This window comes from Muscardinus avellanarius (assembly GCF_963383645.1).
Source record: "Muscardinus avellanarius genome assembly, chromosome: 5".
NCBI lineage: Eukaryota > Metazoa > Chordata > Mammalia > Rodentia > Gliridae > Muscardinus > Muscardinus avellanarius.
The window spans coordinates 136,608,878-136,620,059 of NC_137790.1; the positions used below are offsets into that span (position 1 = coordinate 136,608,878).

Sequence of the window (11,182 nt, forward strand, 5' to 3'; positions counted from 1 at the left end):
ATCCCCTTGTCTCAGCCTCCCGAATGCTGGGATTACAGGCGTGTGCCAACACACCCGACCCTATGTTTTTTTGTTGTTTTTTTTTTGTAGTAGGGATTGACCCAGGGGCATTCTACCTCCGAGCTCCACCCCCAGACCTATTTTATTTTACTTTACGTTACTTTATTTATTTATTTTGCAGCACTAAGAATTGAACCTATTTTATTTTACTTTACGTTACTTTATTTATTTATTTTGCAGCACTAATAATTGAACCCAGGGGCATTCTAACCCTGAATTACATCTCCAGCCCTATTTTTTTATTCTTGATTTTGAAATAGGGTGTCATTAAGTTGAGGAGGGCCTCACTAAGTAGCTGAGGCTGGCTGTGAACCTGCGATCCTCCTGTCACCAATCCCCAAAGGACTGGGATTACAGGCGTGTGCCACTGCGCCCGGCACTGCCCAAACCTTAGTGGTCTGATGGGAGGACTGGATGAGGGGAGGTGGCTCCAACCTTCTACTTGTCTAGAAGAGTGAAGTTGGCAGTGGAAGTGCTCGCGTTGTGGTCCGGGTGTCGGACATTGGGAGAGGCTGTTTCTTTGAGGGGAGCCTTTCTGGGGGTGCCGGTGTTTAGCCTGAGCCTTGAAGGCCTGGTCTAGAGGGAAAGGGACAGAATAGAGCAGTAGGCGGCTTCTTTGACCACTGGTCAAGGAGGCAGAGGTTGTTGAGTGCTGATACAGAGCCGCTCCCTGCCCCTCTGTGAGCAATCCTAGCTGGACCTTCTAGGAAATGTGATGAGATGTGGTAGGGTTCCCACTGTGTCTTAAGCACACAAAGATTTTTTTTTTTCCCCCTTTGGTACTGGGAAATGAACCTGTGGCACTCTACCTCCACGCTACACCCTTAGACCGATTTTTTTTTTCAGTACTAGGAATTGAACCCAAGAACATTCTACCTCCAAGCTACACCCCAGCCCCCCCCCCGCCTTTTTTTTTTTTTTGGTAACAGGGTCTCACTGAGTTGCGGAGGGCCTCGCTCAGTAGCTGAGGCTGTCCGTAAACCCCGATCCTCTTGTCTCAGCCTCCCGAATGCTGGGATTACAAGCGTGTGTCACCATGCCTGACCTCCCTCAGCCCGATTTTATTTCTTATTTGAAAACAGAATCTCGCAAGGTTGCTGAGAGCCTCGCTAATGGCTGAGGCTGGCTTCGAACCTGGGATCCTCCTGTCTCAGCCTCCCAAGTACTGGGATTACAAGCGTGCGTCAACACGCCCGGCTCACATGAAATTTCGAGAGCATCCCGAAGGCGGGAGGAAAAGCCGGGACCGCAGACAGGGCTCTCCCCGCGTGGGGCTGGGGTGCCGGTGACGGTGGGGGTTAGCGGTACCTGCGCCTGGCTGAGAAGCTCCCAGATCAGGTCCTCCTTGCCATTGACGCTCCGAGCCACAACGGCGTGCGAAGGGACCCGGGCCAGGTAGCAGTGCTCGTACTCGTCCACTGGCCGGCGGGTGTTGTCTGTGCAGAGCAGCTCGTACTGGTCCCTGTCGGCCTTCTGGGGCAGGTGCTCTGGGGAGGGAAAGCCCAGGTGAGCCAACACGGGCAGAGCCATGAGCTGGGGTGCCCACCGTGCCCCCACGGTCCCGCTGGTCATAGAAATTTGAGCTGAGGGGTCTGGAGTGATCACTGAGGCCCAAGGAGCAGGCAGAAAAACGATTCTGTGACCAGATAACCACCGAGGCCTCTGGGGCCCACGCACCAGTGACATCCCCATGTCCCGTGAAACTGACCTCGGCAGGGTGACGGACAGGCCAAAGTCAGCCCAGCCACCTCCCAGGGGCTGATTCATTGTGCGCATAGAAAGATGGAGAGAGGCCCAAGAATCCAGGTGGGGACCCCCGAAATACTGCCTCTGCACAGGTGGAGAGCCAAGCAATGGCAGGCAGAAGAAGGGGGCGGAACCCAGGAATGCGCGTGACATAGTGGGACCTGCCAGACTCTCCTCCTATCACTTACCGAATACGGTCAACTGCTTGACAAAGGCCACCTCCCCAGCATCGTCCTTCAGACACCTGCACGGAAGAGACGTGTTAGGCTCCCGCGAGGCCGGAGGGTCCATTCACCTCAACCCTCGGACAGGGTTGGGGAGGCCTCTGGTCAGCCCCGCAGCTGAAGCACCGTGGGATATGGACATGCAGGGCCCCCAAGATGGGGCTGGGCTCGCTGAAGGTGAAGGTCCCCGCCCTGCGCCCCAAAGCGTCAAGAAGAAACCCAAGGCACTTTTATAATGCAAGGGAATTTTTATTTATTTATTTATTATTTATTTACTTACTTATTTTTTGGTGGTACTGGGGTTCCTGGAAACCCTTCTACCTCCGGGCTACACTCCCAGACCTACTTTTTTAATATTTTTATTTGAAAACAGGGTCTCCTAAGCCAGCGAGCCTGGCTACGAACCTGCGCGATCCTCCTGTCTCCACCTCCCAAGTGTGGGGATGACAAGCATGCGCCGCCACGCCCGGCACAAGGGAATTTTTAAATGCCTGGTATAGAAGATGACGGTATTATTGACTGCCTACAAAACTTTAGAATCTAAACATGGTTTAAAAAGGAAGAAGCTAGCTGGGCATAGTGGTTCACACTTGTAATCCCAGCATTCGGGAGGCTGAGACAAAAGGATGTGGTTCTCGGATAGGTTTAGCTACTTAGTGAGGCCCTTTGCAAGTCAGTGAGACCCTGTTTCAAAATAAAGAAGAAAAAATAGGGCTGGAGGTATCACTCGAAGGTAGAATGCCCCTGGGTTCCATCCCAAGTACCGTAAATAAATAAATACATAAATACATAAATACATAAATAAATAAATAAATAAATAAATAAATAAATAAATAAAGCGAGCAGCTAGCCGGGCATGATGGTGCACACTTGTAATCCCAGCATTCGGGAGGCTGAGACAGGAGGATCGCAGTTCGCAGCAAGTTCAGCTGCTTAGTGAGGCCCTCTGCAACTCAGTGAGACCCTGTTTCAAAATAAAGAATAAAATATAGGGCTGGGGGTGCAGCTCGGAGGTAGAATGCCCCTGGGTTCCATCCCCAATACCACAAAAAAAGAAAAAAGAATATAAAGGGGGAGCCTTTATAAAACCAGTCACCATGGTACGTGCTGTAACCCCAGTACTTTGGCGGCTGAGACATGAGGACCACAGGTTTGAGGCCAGCCTCAACAATTTATCAAGAACCTGTTTGAACTTAAAAAAAAAAAAAAATTAAAAGGGCTGGGGGAGGGGAGTGTGGCTTGGAGATAGAAGGACCCTGGGTTCAATCCCCAGTACCAAAATAAATAAATAAATAAATAAATAAATAAATAAATAAAGAGGGAGCTAGGTGGATGGGGCGCTGAGGTGAGGCAGGAGAGAGGGTGGTGCACTGGGCGCTTGGCTCGGCCATAATAGGGAGCAGGAGTCAGTCAACGAGCAGTGAGCCCAGACTAGGGACGCGCCTATCCTTACGGCAAGAGGAGACACGGGCTGGCTTCAGGGCTCAGCAAAGAGAGAAAGTGCCTCCAGAGAGGGGCGTGGCAGCCAGGGTCAGATGAAGGACAGATGGACTGGTTGGTCCCTGGGGTCCCCGGCTGTACCCCCGATTCCCTCTGGACACCCTGTGGGCAGGCAGGGCTCTACTTTGGGCCACCCTGAGGATGTGCGGCAAGCAGCCAGTCTCACTCACTTGAAAGCACCGGAGTAGCCGAAGTAGGGTTGGGCACTAGAGCAGCCACAGCCCGGACACAGCTGGCACAGCTGGGGGAAGGCCGCGCCGTCTGCACAGGGGACACAGCTGCCCGAGAAGAAACTGGCCACGGCTGCGCAACACAGAGAAAAGGACCGCAGGGTATGAGCGAGGCCAGCCGTGACCATCGACATATCCCGTCCCTGGCCCATCAGAGACCAGACAGACCAGCGCCACCATAAACCCAGGGCTGGCTGGCCTTCCTCATGCTCACTGGACAGGACCCCGGCTTTGCAAACAGCAAACTCCCATCCCATCACCCCCCAGCCAAGGGAACAGGCCTGCGATCCCAGTAGCCAAGGCTCACTTAGGCCTCGCTGACTCAACTGAGCTCAAAGAGAGGTCCCCAGCTGGGCACGGCCATCCCAGATCTTGGGTGGCTGAGATGGGAGGATCACAGGTTCGAGGCCAGCCTCAGCAACTTAAGTGAGAACCTCTGTTTCAAATGAGAAAGTAAAATAGGGCTGGGGTGTTGAGTGTCTCTGGGTCCAAAATTTCAAAGAGAGAGAAGGAAAGGGAGAGGGAGAGGGAGAAGGAGGAGAGGGAGGTTCCCTGTGGCCCCGTGCAATAGAGACAGAAGACACACCTACTATGTTGCAGGCAACTTCATGGCCAGCAGACAGCCACCCAAGAAACCCCCAGCAGCAGAAACTTCAGAAAAGCAGACAAGAGGGCCCGGCCACTGTGGGCCAGGCTGACCTCTCTGTGGACCCTTGATCCCGCTCCTCCTCTCCCCCGGGCGGACTCTGTAGGGTGCTCAGAGCAGAAAAGGGTCAGCCGCCACCTCCCCAGGGCACCTAGCCGGGGACCTGCCCAGTGGAGGCCGGTAAGCTCCCTCCTCCAGCCTGGACTTCAGCCCACATGTCCCGCGATCGCGTGGGGCCCCAGCGCGGCCTCGGGGACCGAGTCCCACCTACCCTTCTCGATGGGTTTGCGCGGCTCGGGGAAGGAGCAGAAGAGCAAGCCGATGGGGATGTTCCAGCCGGCGGACCTGCCCAGCCCTGTGTGGCAGGACTTCTTGCCCTGGAGCTGGTTCAGCTGGAAGCCACTGCCCTTTTTCACAAGGGCCACCGCGTAGTAGAAGGTCTGAGGATCTGCAGAGGGACAGGGTGAGTACTGGCCAGGATGGAGGGGCTGAGGAAAGCTTCCTAGGCTTGTGGGCAAATGAAAAGACAGCCCTGCACTTGGAATATTTCTCCAGGCAGACACAGGGGCCGCAGGCCACCGTGTGTGTGTCCTGAATCCTTCCCTTACTCTGGCGTCGTGGTCTCTCCTCCTGCCTCTGCCAACCCAAGCCCTCCAGGAAACTTGGGGGTGTGGCTCGAGGGCCCAGCCCCCTCAAAGTGTTCCCGACCCCTGGCCAGGCCCAGGGTCGCTCAGGTCGATCTGAGGAGGCCTCCTGCAGCCTGGCGTGGTGGGTGGCACGGGCCAGAAATCCTAGTACTGGGGAGGCTGAGATGGAGGAGCGCTGGTTCAAAGCTAAGCTCCACTAGAGTGAGGCTCTCAGCAAACCCAGTTAGACCCTGTTTCAAAATAAAAAAAATAAGAAGGGCCAGAGGTGTAGTTTGGAAGTAGAATATTGTGGGTTCAATCTTCAGTGCCATTAATAATAATAACAATAATAATAAAAGAAGGAAAAAGAGGGAGAAGGGGAGAGAAAGAAGCAAGGAAGGAAGGAGAGAGAGGGAAAGAGAAAGAAGGGAAGAGGAAGAAAGAAGAGGAGAACAAGAAATGGAAGAAAGGAAGGAGGAGGAACAGGAGGAGGAGGAGGAACAGGAAGAAGAGGAAGAGAAACAGGAGGACAAGGAGGAGAAGGAGGAACAGGAGGAGGAACAGGAGGAGGAGGAACAGGAGAAGGAGGAGAGGAAGAACAGCCCCTGGACGGCTGGGTTTCGGGTGTGCCATGGATCGGGCTGTCCCTTTCACATGGCACCTGTGGTTCACGGGGCCTCCAGGGACCCTGGACCACCTCAAGGCCCCAGGGACCTTCAGAGCAATCTGCCTGGCCCAAGGGGTCACTATCCAGTGACCAGCCTCACCCAGCCCGAAGCCCACCGAGACTTTGCTGTGTGCCTGTGGGGGTCGACGGGGCTACTCCTTCTCCACCCACTCCCCAAAGATGGTTATTAAGGTCCCAAACCCACGACCAGCCTGTAAAACACCAGCACCATTGTCTACCAGGAAAAAACAACAGGCACAGACCCCCTCCCAGGTGCCCGAGGCCACTTACTGTCCCGGGAGCCGTAGATCTCTGTGGCAACCGGCTTCAGGTTGTTGGGGGCCAGGCCTGCCTCGTACACCAAACCCGCATCTAAGGTGACCGCATCTGCTTCAGAAGCCTGCAAAATCAGAGGACAGACTTGATGATGAAGCCCTAGCTTTGGAGGAAGGCCCACCTGAACCCCGCAAGCAGGGAGTGACTCTCAGGGCCCCACAGAACCTGGCACCCCAGAGCCCTGGACTTGGCCAGACCATGAGGCTGCCTTTGGTAGACTCCATCTCCCCCAAAAGAGGTGTGTGTGTGTGTGTGTGTGTGTGTGTGTGTGTGTGTTGAACCCAGGGACTTTCTACCTCTGAGCTATACCCCTATCCCATTTATCATTTATTTATTTATTTATTGTACTAGGGATGTAACCCAGGGGCATTCTGCCTCCAAGATACACCCCAAGCCCTATTTGTGTGTCGGGGGGTCTGGGGATGGAACCCAGGGGCATTCAACCTCCGAGCTACACCCCCTGCCCTATTTTTTTTTTTTATTCTTTATTTTGAAACAGGGTCTCACTGATTTGCAGAGGGCCTCACTAAGTAGCTGAGGCTGGCCGCGAACCGTGATCCTCTGGTCTCAGCCTCTTGAATGCTGGGATTACAAGGGTGTACCACCATGTCTGGCTTCTATTTTTCAATTCTTTATTTTGAAACAGGGTCTCACTGAGTTGCAGAGGCACTCATTAAGTAGCTGAGGCTGGCCGCGAACTTGCAATTCTACCAAGTACTGGGATTACAAGCAAGGGCCACCAGGCCCGGCTTATTTTATTCTTTTGAAACAGGGTCTTGCTGAGTTATCACACACTGGCTTTGACCCTGATCCTCCTGTCTCAGACTCCCAGGTAATGGGATTACAGGCCCCAACTGTGAAGACCTCTTCTCTTTTCCTACCCCCTCCCCCGTGTGTGTGTGTGTGTGTGTGTGTGTGTGTGTGTGTGTGTGTGTGTTACTAGGGATTGAACCCGGGAGTGCTCTACCTGTGAGCTACAACCCCAGCCTTATTTATTTATTTATTTATTTATTTATTTATTTATTTATTTATTGGTACTGGGGATAAAACCCAGGGGCATCCTACTTTCAAACTATAGACCCAGGCCTATTTATTTTAATTCTTTATTCTGAAACAGGGTCTCACTGATGACCAAACCCACAGCGAGTGGGGCAAGCCGGTGACGGGGCACAGCAGGGAAGGGACTGGAGGAGCTGGACACAGTGTCCAGTTCTCAGGATTCCTGAGGGCCAGCTCCAGCTGGCCGCGTCTACCTCTTGCGCTCCTCCGCCAGTGTCCACCGGCTTGCCTCGTTCTGAGACCCAGACGGCAAGTCCCTTCAAACCCCAGCACCAGAAGACGGACCCAGAGTCCAGCCTGGCTCCTAGAGCGTACAGCCAGGACAACCCTTCCCCTTCCTGTCGCCGCCTGGGGAAGTTCAGCACTGCCAGCAAAGCTTAGTCCTTCCTCCAGCCGCCCAGGGCGGGCCCCAGGCCGCGCCCCTCTCTAAGGGTCACAGCTACAAAAGGGCTGCAGCCCTGAATACAAAGACCTGAGCCCCTCTGGTGGCTTAGCTCACCACCGCAGCCCCAGGACCCAGCACAGGGCCAACACGTGTTCAGGTGCACGAGCTCACTACTGAAGGGGCGAAGAGTATTTGGGGGGAGACCTGGAAATCAAAGGGCGCAGCCACCACCCGCAATCATGAGATTTTATTCCTCCTCCTGGGTGGGTCGCTCACCTTACCCAAGGATACATCGAGACCTTCCGGGGCTGGATGGAGCTCAGCGCTAGAACACGTGTTTAGCGTGTGCAAACCGCTGGGTTCAAGTCCCAGCAAGACAAACAAACAAAATTTTCCAAACTACATTACATAATAATTTTGATAGTACAGAGCCTTGTCCCCCCCCCTTTGAATTCACAGAGACTTGTGCCTCAAAATAGATACCCTTCAAAGTGCATTGGCTTAGCCAATACACACACCTGTAATCCCAGTTTTGAGAGGCTGAGACAGGAAGATCACAAGTTCAAAGCCAGCCTGGGCAACTCAGTGACAGCTTGCCTAAAAATTAAAATAAAAGATGGCCAGGCGTGGTGGCGCACACTTGTAATCCTAGCATTTGGGAGGCTGAGACAGGAGGATCGCAGTTCGGACAGCCTCAGCTACTTAGTGAGGCTCTCCGTAACTTCGTGAGACCCTGTCTCAAAATAAAGAATAAAAAATGGGGCAGGGAGTGTACCTCAGAGGTCGAATGACCCTGGATTCCATCCCCAGACCCACAAAAATAAATAAATAAATAAAGCCAGATATGGTGGCACACGCTTGTAATTTCAGTACTTGGGAGGCTGAGACAGGAGGATGGCAGGTTCGTGGCCAGCCTCAGCTACTTCTTGAGGCCCTCCACAACTTAGTGAGATTCTCTTTCAAAATAAAGAATAAAAAACAGAGCTAGGGTGTGGTTTGGAGGAATAATGCCCCTGTTTTAATCCCCAGTACTGCAAAAAAAAATTAAAAATAAAAATAATAACACTGTGCTGGAGGTTTAGCTCAAACGCAGAGCGCCCTTGGGTTCATTCCCCAGTAGCCCCACACATAAGAAAAAGTACACTGGCTTCTAATTTCTAGACACATTAAAGATGGCCTCTCCTAGCCGGGCATGGTGGCGCATGCTTGTGATCCCAGTACCTGGGAGACTGAGTCAGGAGGATCACAGGTTCAAGGCTAGGCTCAGAAACTTAGCAAGACCCTGTTTCAAAACTTAAAAATAAAAATAAAAATAGGACTGGGGGTGCAGCTCAGTGGTAGAATGCTTCTGGGTTCAATTCCCAGTATGAAAAGAAGGAAGGAAGGGAGAGAGGGAAGGAGGGAGGAAGGAACTCAGGCTTCTTCTTGCTTTTCCTAAGTGATTTTAATAGACCGCCCCACGCACCAGCCTCCTACCCGTGATGAAGAATCGTTCCCCAAGGACCAGATACAAGCACGGGTCTCCTCCCGCTCTGCTGGGTGGACTCGGCGGCGACTTACCGAGATGGCCTTGATACAGTCCAGGTAGGACGCTTTCTTCACGCAAGCCAAGCGCACACCGTCGGCCGGGAGGACTTGTTTCATGTGGTCACGGAAGCTTACGCACTTGCTGGCCTCATGGTCGGACACAGCGCACCATCGCACGATTTTATCGGGGACAGCCAGACACAGCCCTGGGGGAGAGACGCCGCGTTGGAAGGGACCCAGTGCCTGTGCCAGGGGAGACGTGGCGCTGTGCTCTGAAACGATTCGATGGCCGCATGCCCTGTGTCCCCTGGGCATCTCGCTCTTGTCCATGAACACGGCGGGGCACAGGCTCTACCGCATCCCGAGTGGTACCCTAGCAGCCTCCAGGGAGGGATGCTGGCCGGCCCTGGCTCCGCATCGCCTCAATACACAACTCTGGGAGGCCAGAGGGAAGCGTTACCACCTTCTGGAAATGAGGGAGCTGGACTCTGAACAGTGCTGCTTCTGTTGGCCCAAGGTCATCCGACATGTTAGCTGTGAAGCCAGGCTTAAGACCCAGGCTTCCAAACTCTTGTTCTGCTGCTCAGGGCACAAAGAGAAATGTGATTTTCAGTGCCTTTGCCCCTCCCAGGTCATCAGAGGGGAAAATGAATGAAACAGTCGCGAATTTGCCTGTAATATTTGCCTACCATCTGTTCTGAAATAGCTAGAAGCCAGGTGCAGTGGCGCACCCTTGTCATCCCAGCATTCAGGAGGCTGAGACAGGAGGATCACGGTTCGTGGACAGCCTCAGCTACTTAGTGAGGCCCTTTGCAACTCATTGAGACCCTGTTTCAAAATAAAGAATATAAAATAGGGCTGGGGGTGTCGCTCAGAGGTAGAATGCCCCTGGGTTCCATCTCTGGTACTGAAAAAGATGGCTAGAGATGCCATGGGTGGTGGCACATGCCAGTCATCCCAAAACATGGGCGGTGGAGAAAGGAGGACCGCAGGTTCCAGGCCAACCTCAGCAACTTAGCAAGACTCTGTTTCAAAAATTTAAATTTTGTTTGGGTACTGGGGATGGAACCCAGGAGCATTCTACCCCTGAAGACGTTTTCTTCAGCTGTGAATTTCTGCACAGCCCCTTGAAGTACCCGAGGTGAGTGCCCTGAAGCTCTCTTCGAGGTGTTGGTAGGTTTCTAAACCACACAGGTTGCTGGAGTCTGGAAATGCCTGGTGACGAGCCTTAGCAGCTGAGGGCCGGGCAGGGAGACCAGCAGCCCCAGGCAGGTGTGTGCGGGCGGGCGTGCCCTTCACAAGCCCCGCCTGACCCTCTCCCAGGTGAGGATCGTGCCAGGATTGGGACCCAAGATCCGGCTCCAGATCCCATGATTGGACCCACGTGAGGACCCTCCTTATTCCAACAGTGTCAAGGTCATCCAGGGACTTGAGAGTGTAAAAGGGGCAGGGGCAGATAAATCCTGGAAGTCTTAAACACCTCGCCAAGGAACCTGGAAATACTGAACAGGCGGCGGCGAAGGGTTTGAATAAACCGTGGCTAAAAGTTCTCTAATTTGATTTTACCTCTGAGCTACCACTCCCACCCCATTCCTCTTTTCAATTTTTAATTTTTTTAAAAAACAGTCTTGCAAGTTGCTAAGGCTGGCCTCAAACCTGCGATCCTCCTGTCTCAGCCTCCCAAGTACTGGGATGCCAGGCATGTGCCACCCCGCCCAGGTCTAATTCCCTCAGCAATATTTATTGGGCAAGGAAGAGGAGGGTGGCCGAGGATGGTCCCTCCACTCAAGCAGGGACCTCCAGCGGTGAGCAGGGCTGGAGAAGGCGGAGCTGGGCGCAGCGGCACAGACTTGTCATCCCAGCATTTGGGAGACTGAGACAGGAGGATCGCGGTTCACAGACAGCCTCAGCTACTTAGTGAGGCCCTCTAGAACTCAGTGAGACCCTGTTTCAAAATAAAAAGAATAAAAACTAGGGCTGGGGATGTAGCTCGGAGGTACAATGCCCCTGGGTTCCATCCCCAGTACCGCAAAAAAAAAAAAAAGTGAAGAAAATGCACGGGGGTTCCAGCCTCCGGGGTGCACGGAGCGCCAGGCCGGAGACTCTGCGCTCCTTCCTCTCGCCCTTACTCACCCAGGACGGCGCAGGCCAGCAGGGCGCTCACGGAGAGCCTCAT

The 11,182-nt window shown here is 53.5% G+C and overlaps 1 protein-coding gene across 1 annotated transcript in view; it reads right to left on the reverse strand.

The window, feature by feature from the left end:
- The window catches only part of LOC308263627 (serotransferrin-like), a gene marked incomplete at both ends in the record, with an annotated part of 29,230 nt that extends 18,048 nt beyond the window's left edge, over positions 1-11,182 (reverse strand). The window contains 7 exons of the mRNA XM_080696612.1: positions 1,369-1,547; positions 1,995-2,050; positions 3,701-3,833; positions 4,678-4,854; positions 5,991-6,099; positions 9,040-9,212; positions 11,140-11,182. Of these exons, the coding sequence (XP_080552738.1) occupies positions 1,369-1,547; positions 1,995-2,050; positions 3,701-3,833; positions 4,678-4,854; positions 5,991-6,099; positions 9,040-9,212; positions 11,140-11,182 (870 nt within the window). The remainder of the gene's footprint in view (positions 1-1,368; positions 1,548-1,994; positions 2,051-3,700; positions 3,834-4,677; positions 4,855-5,990; positions 6,100-9,039; positions 9,213-11,139) is intronic.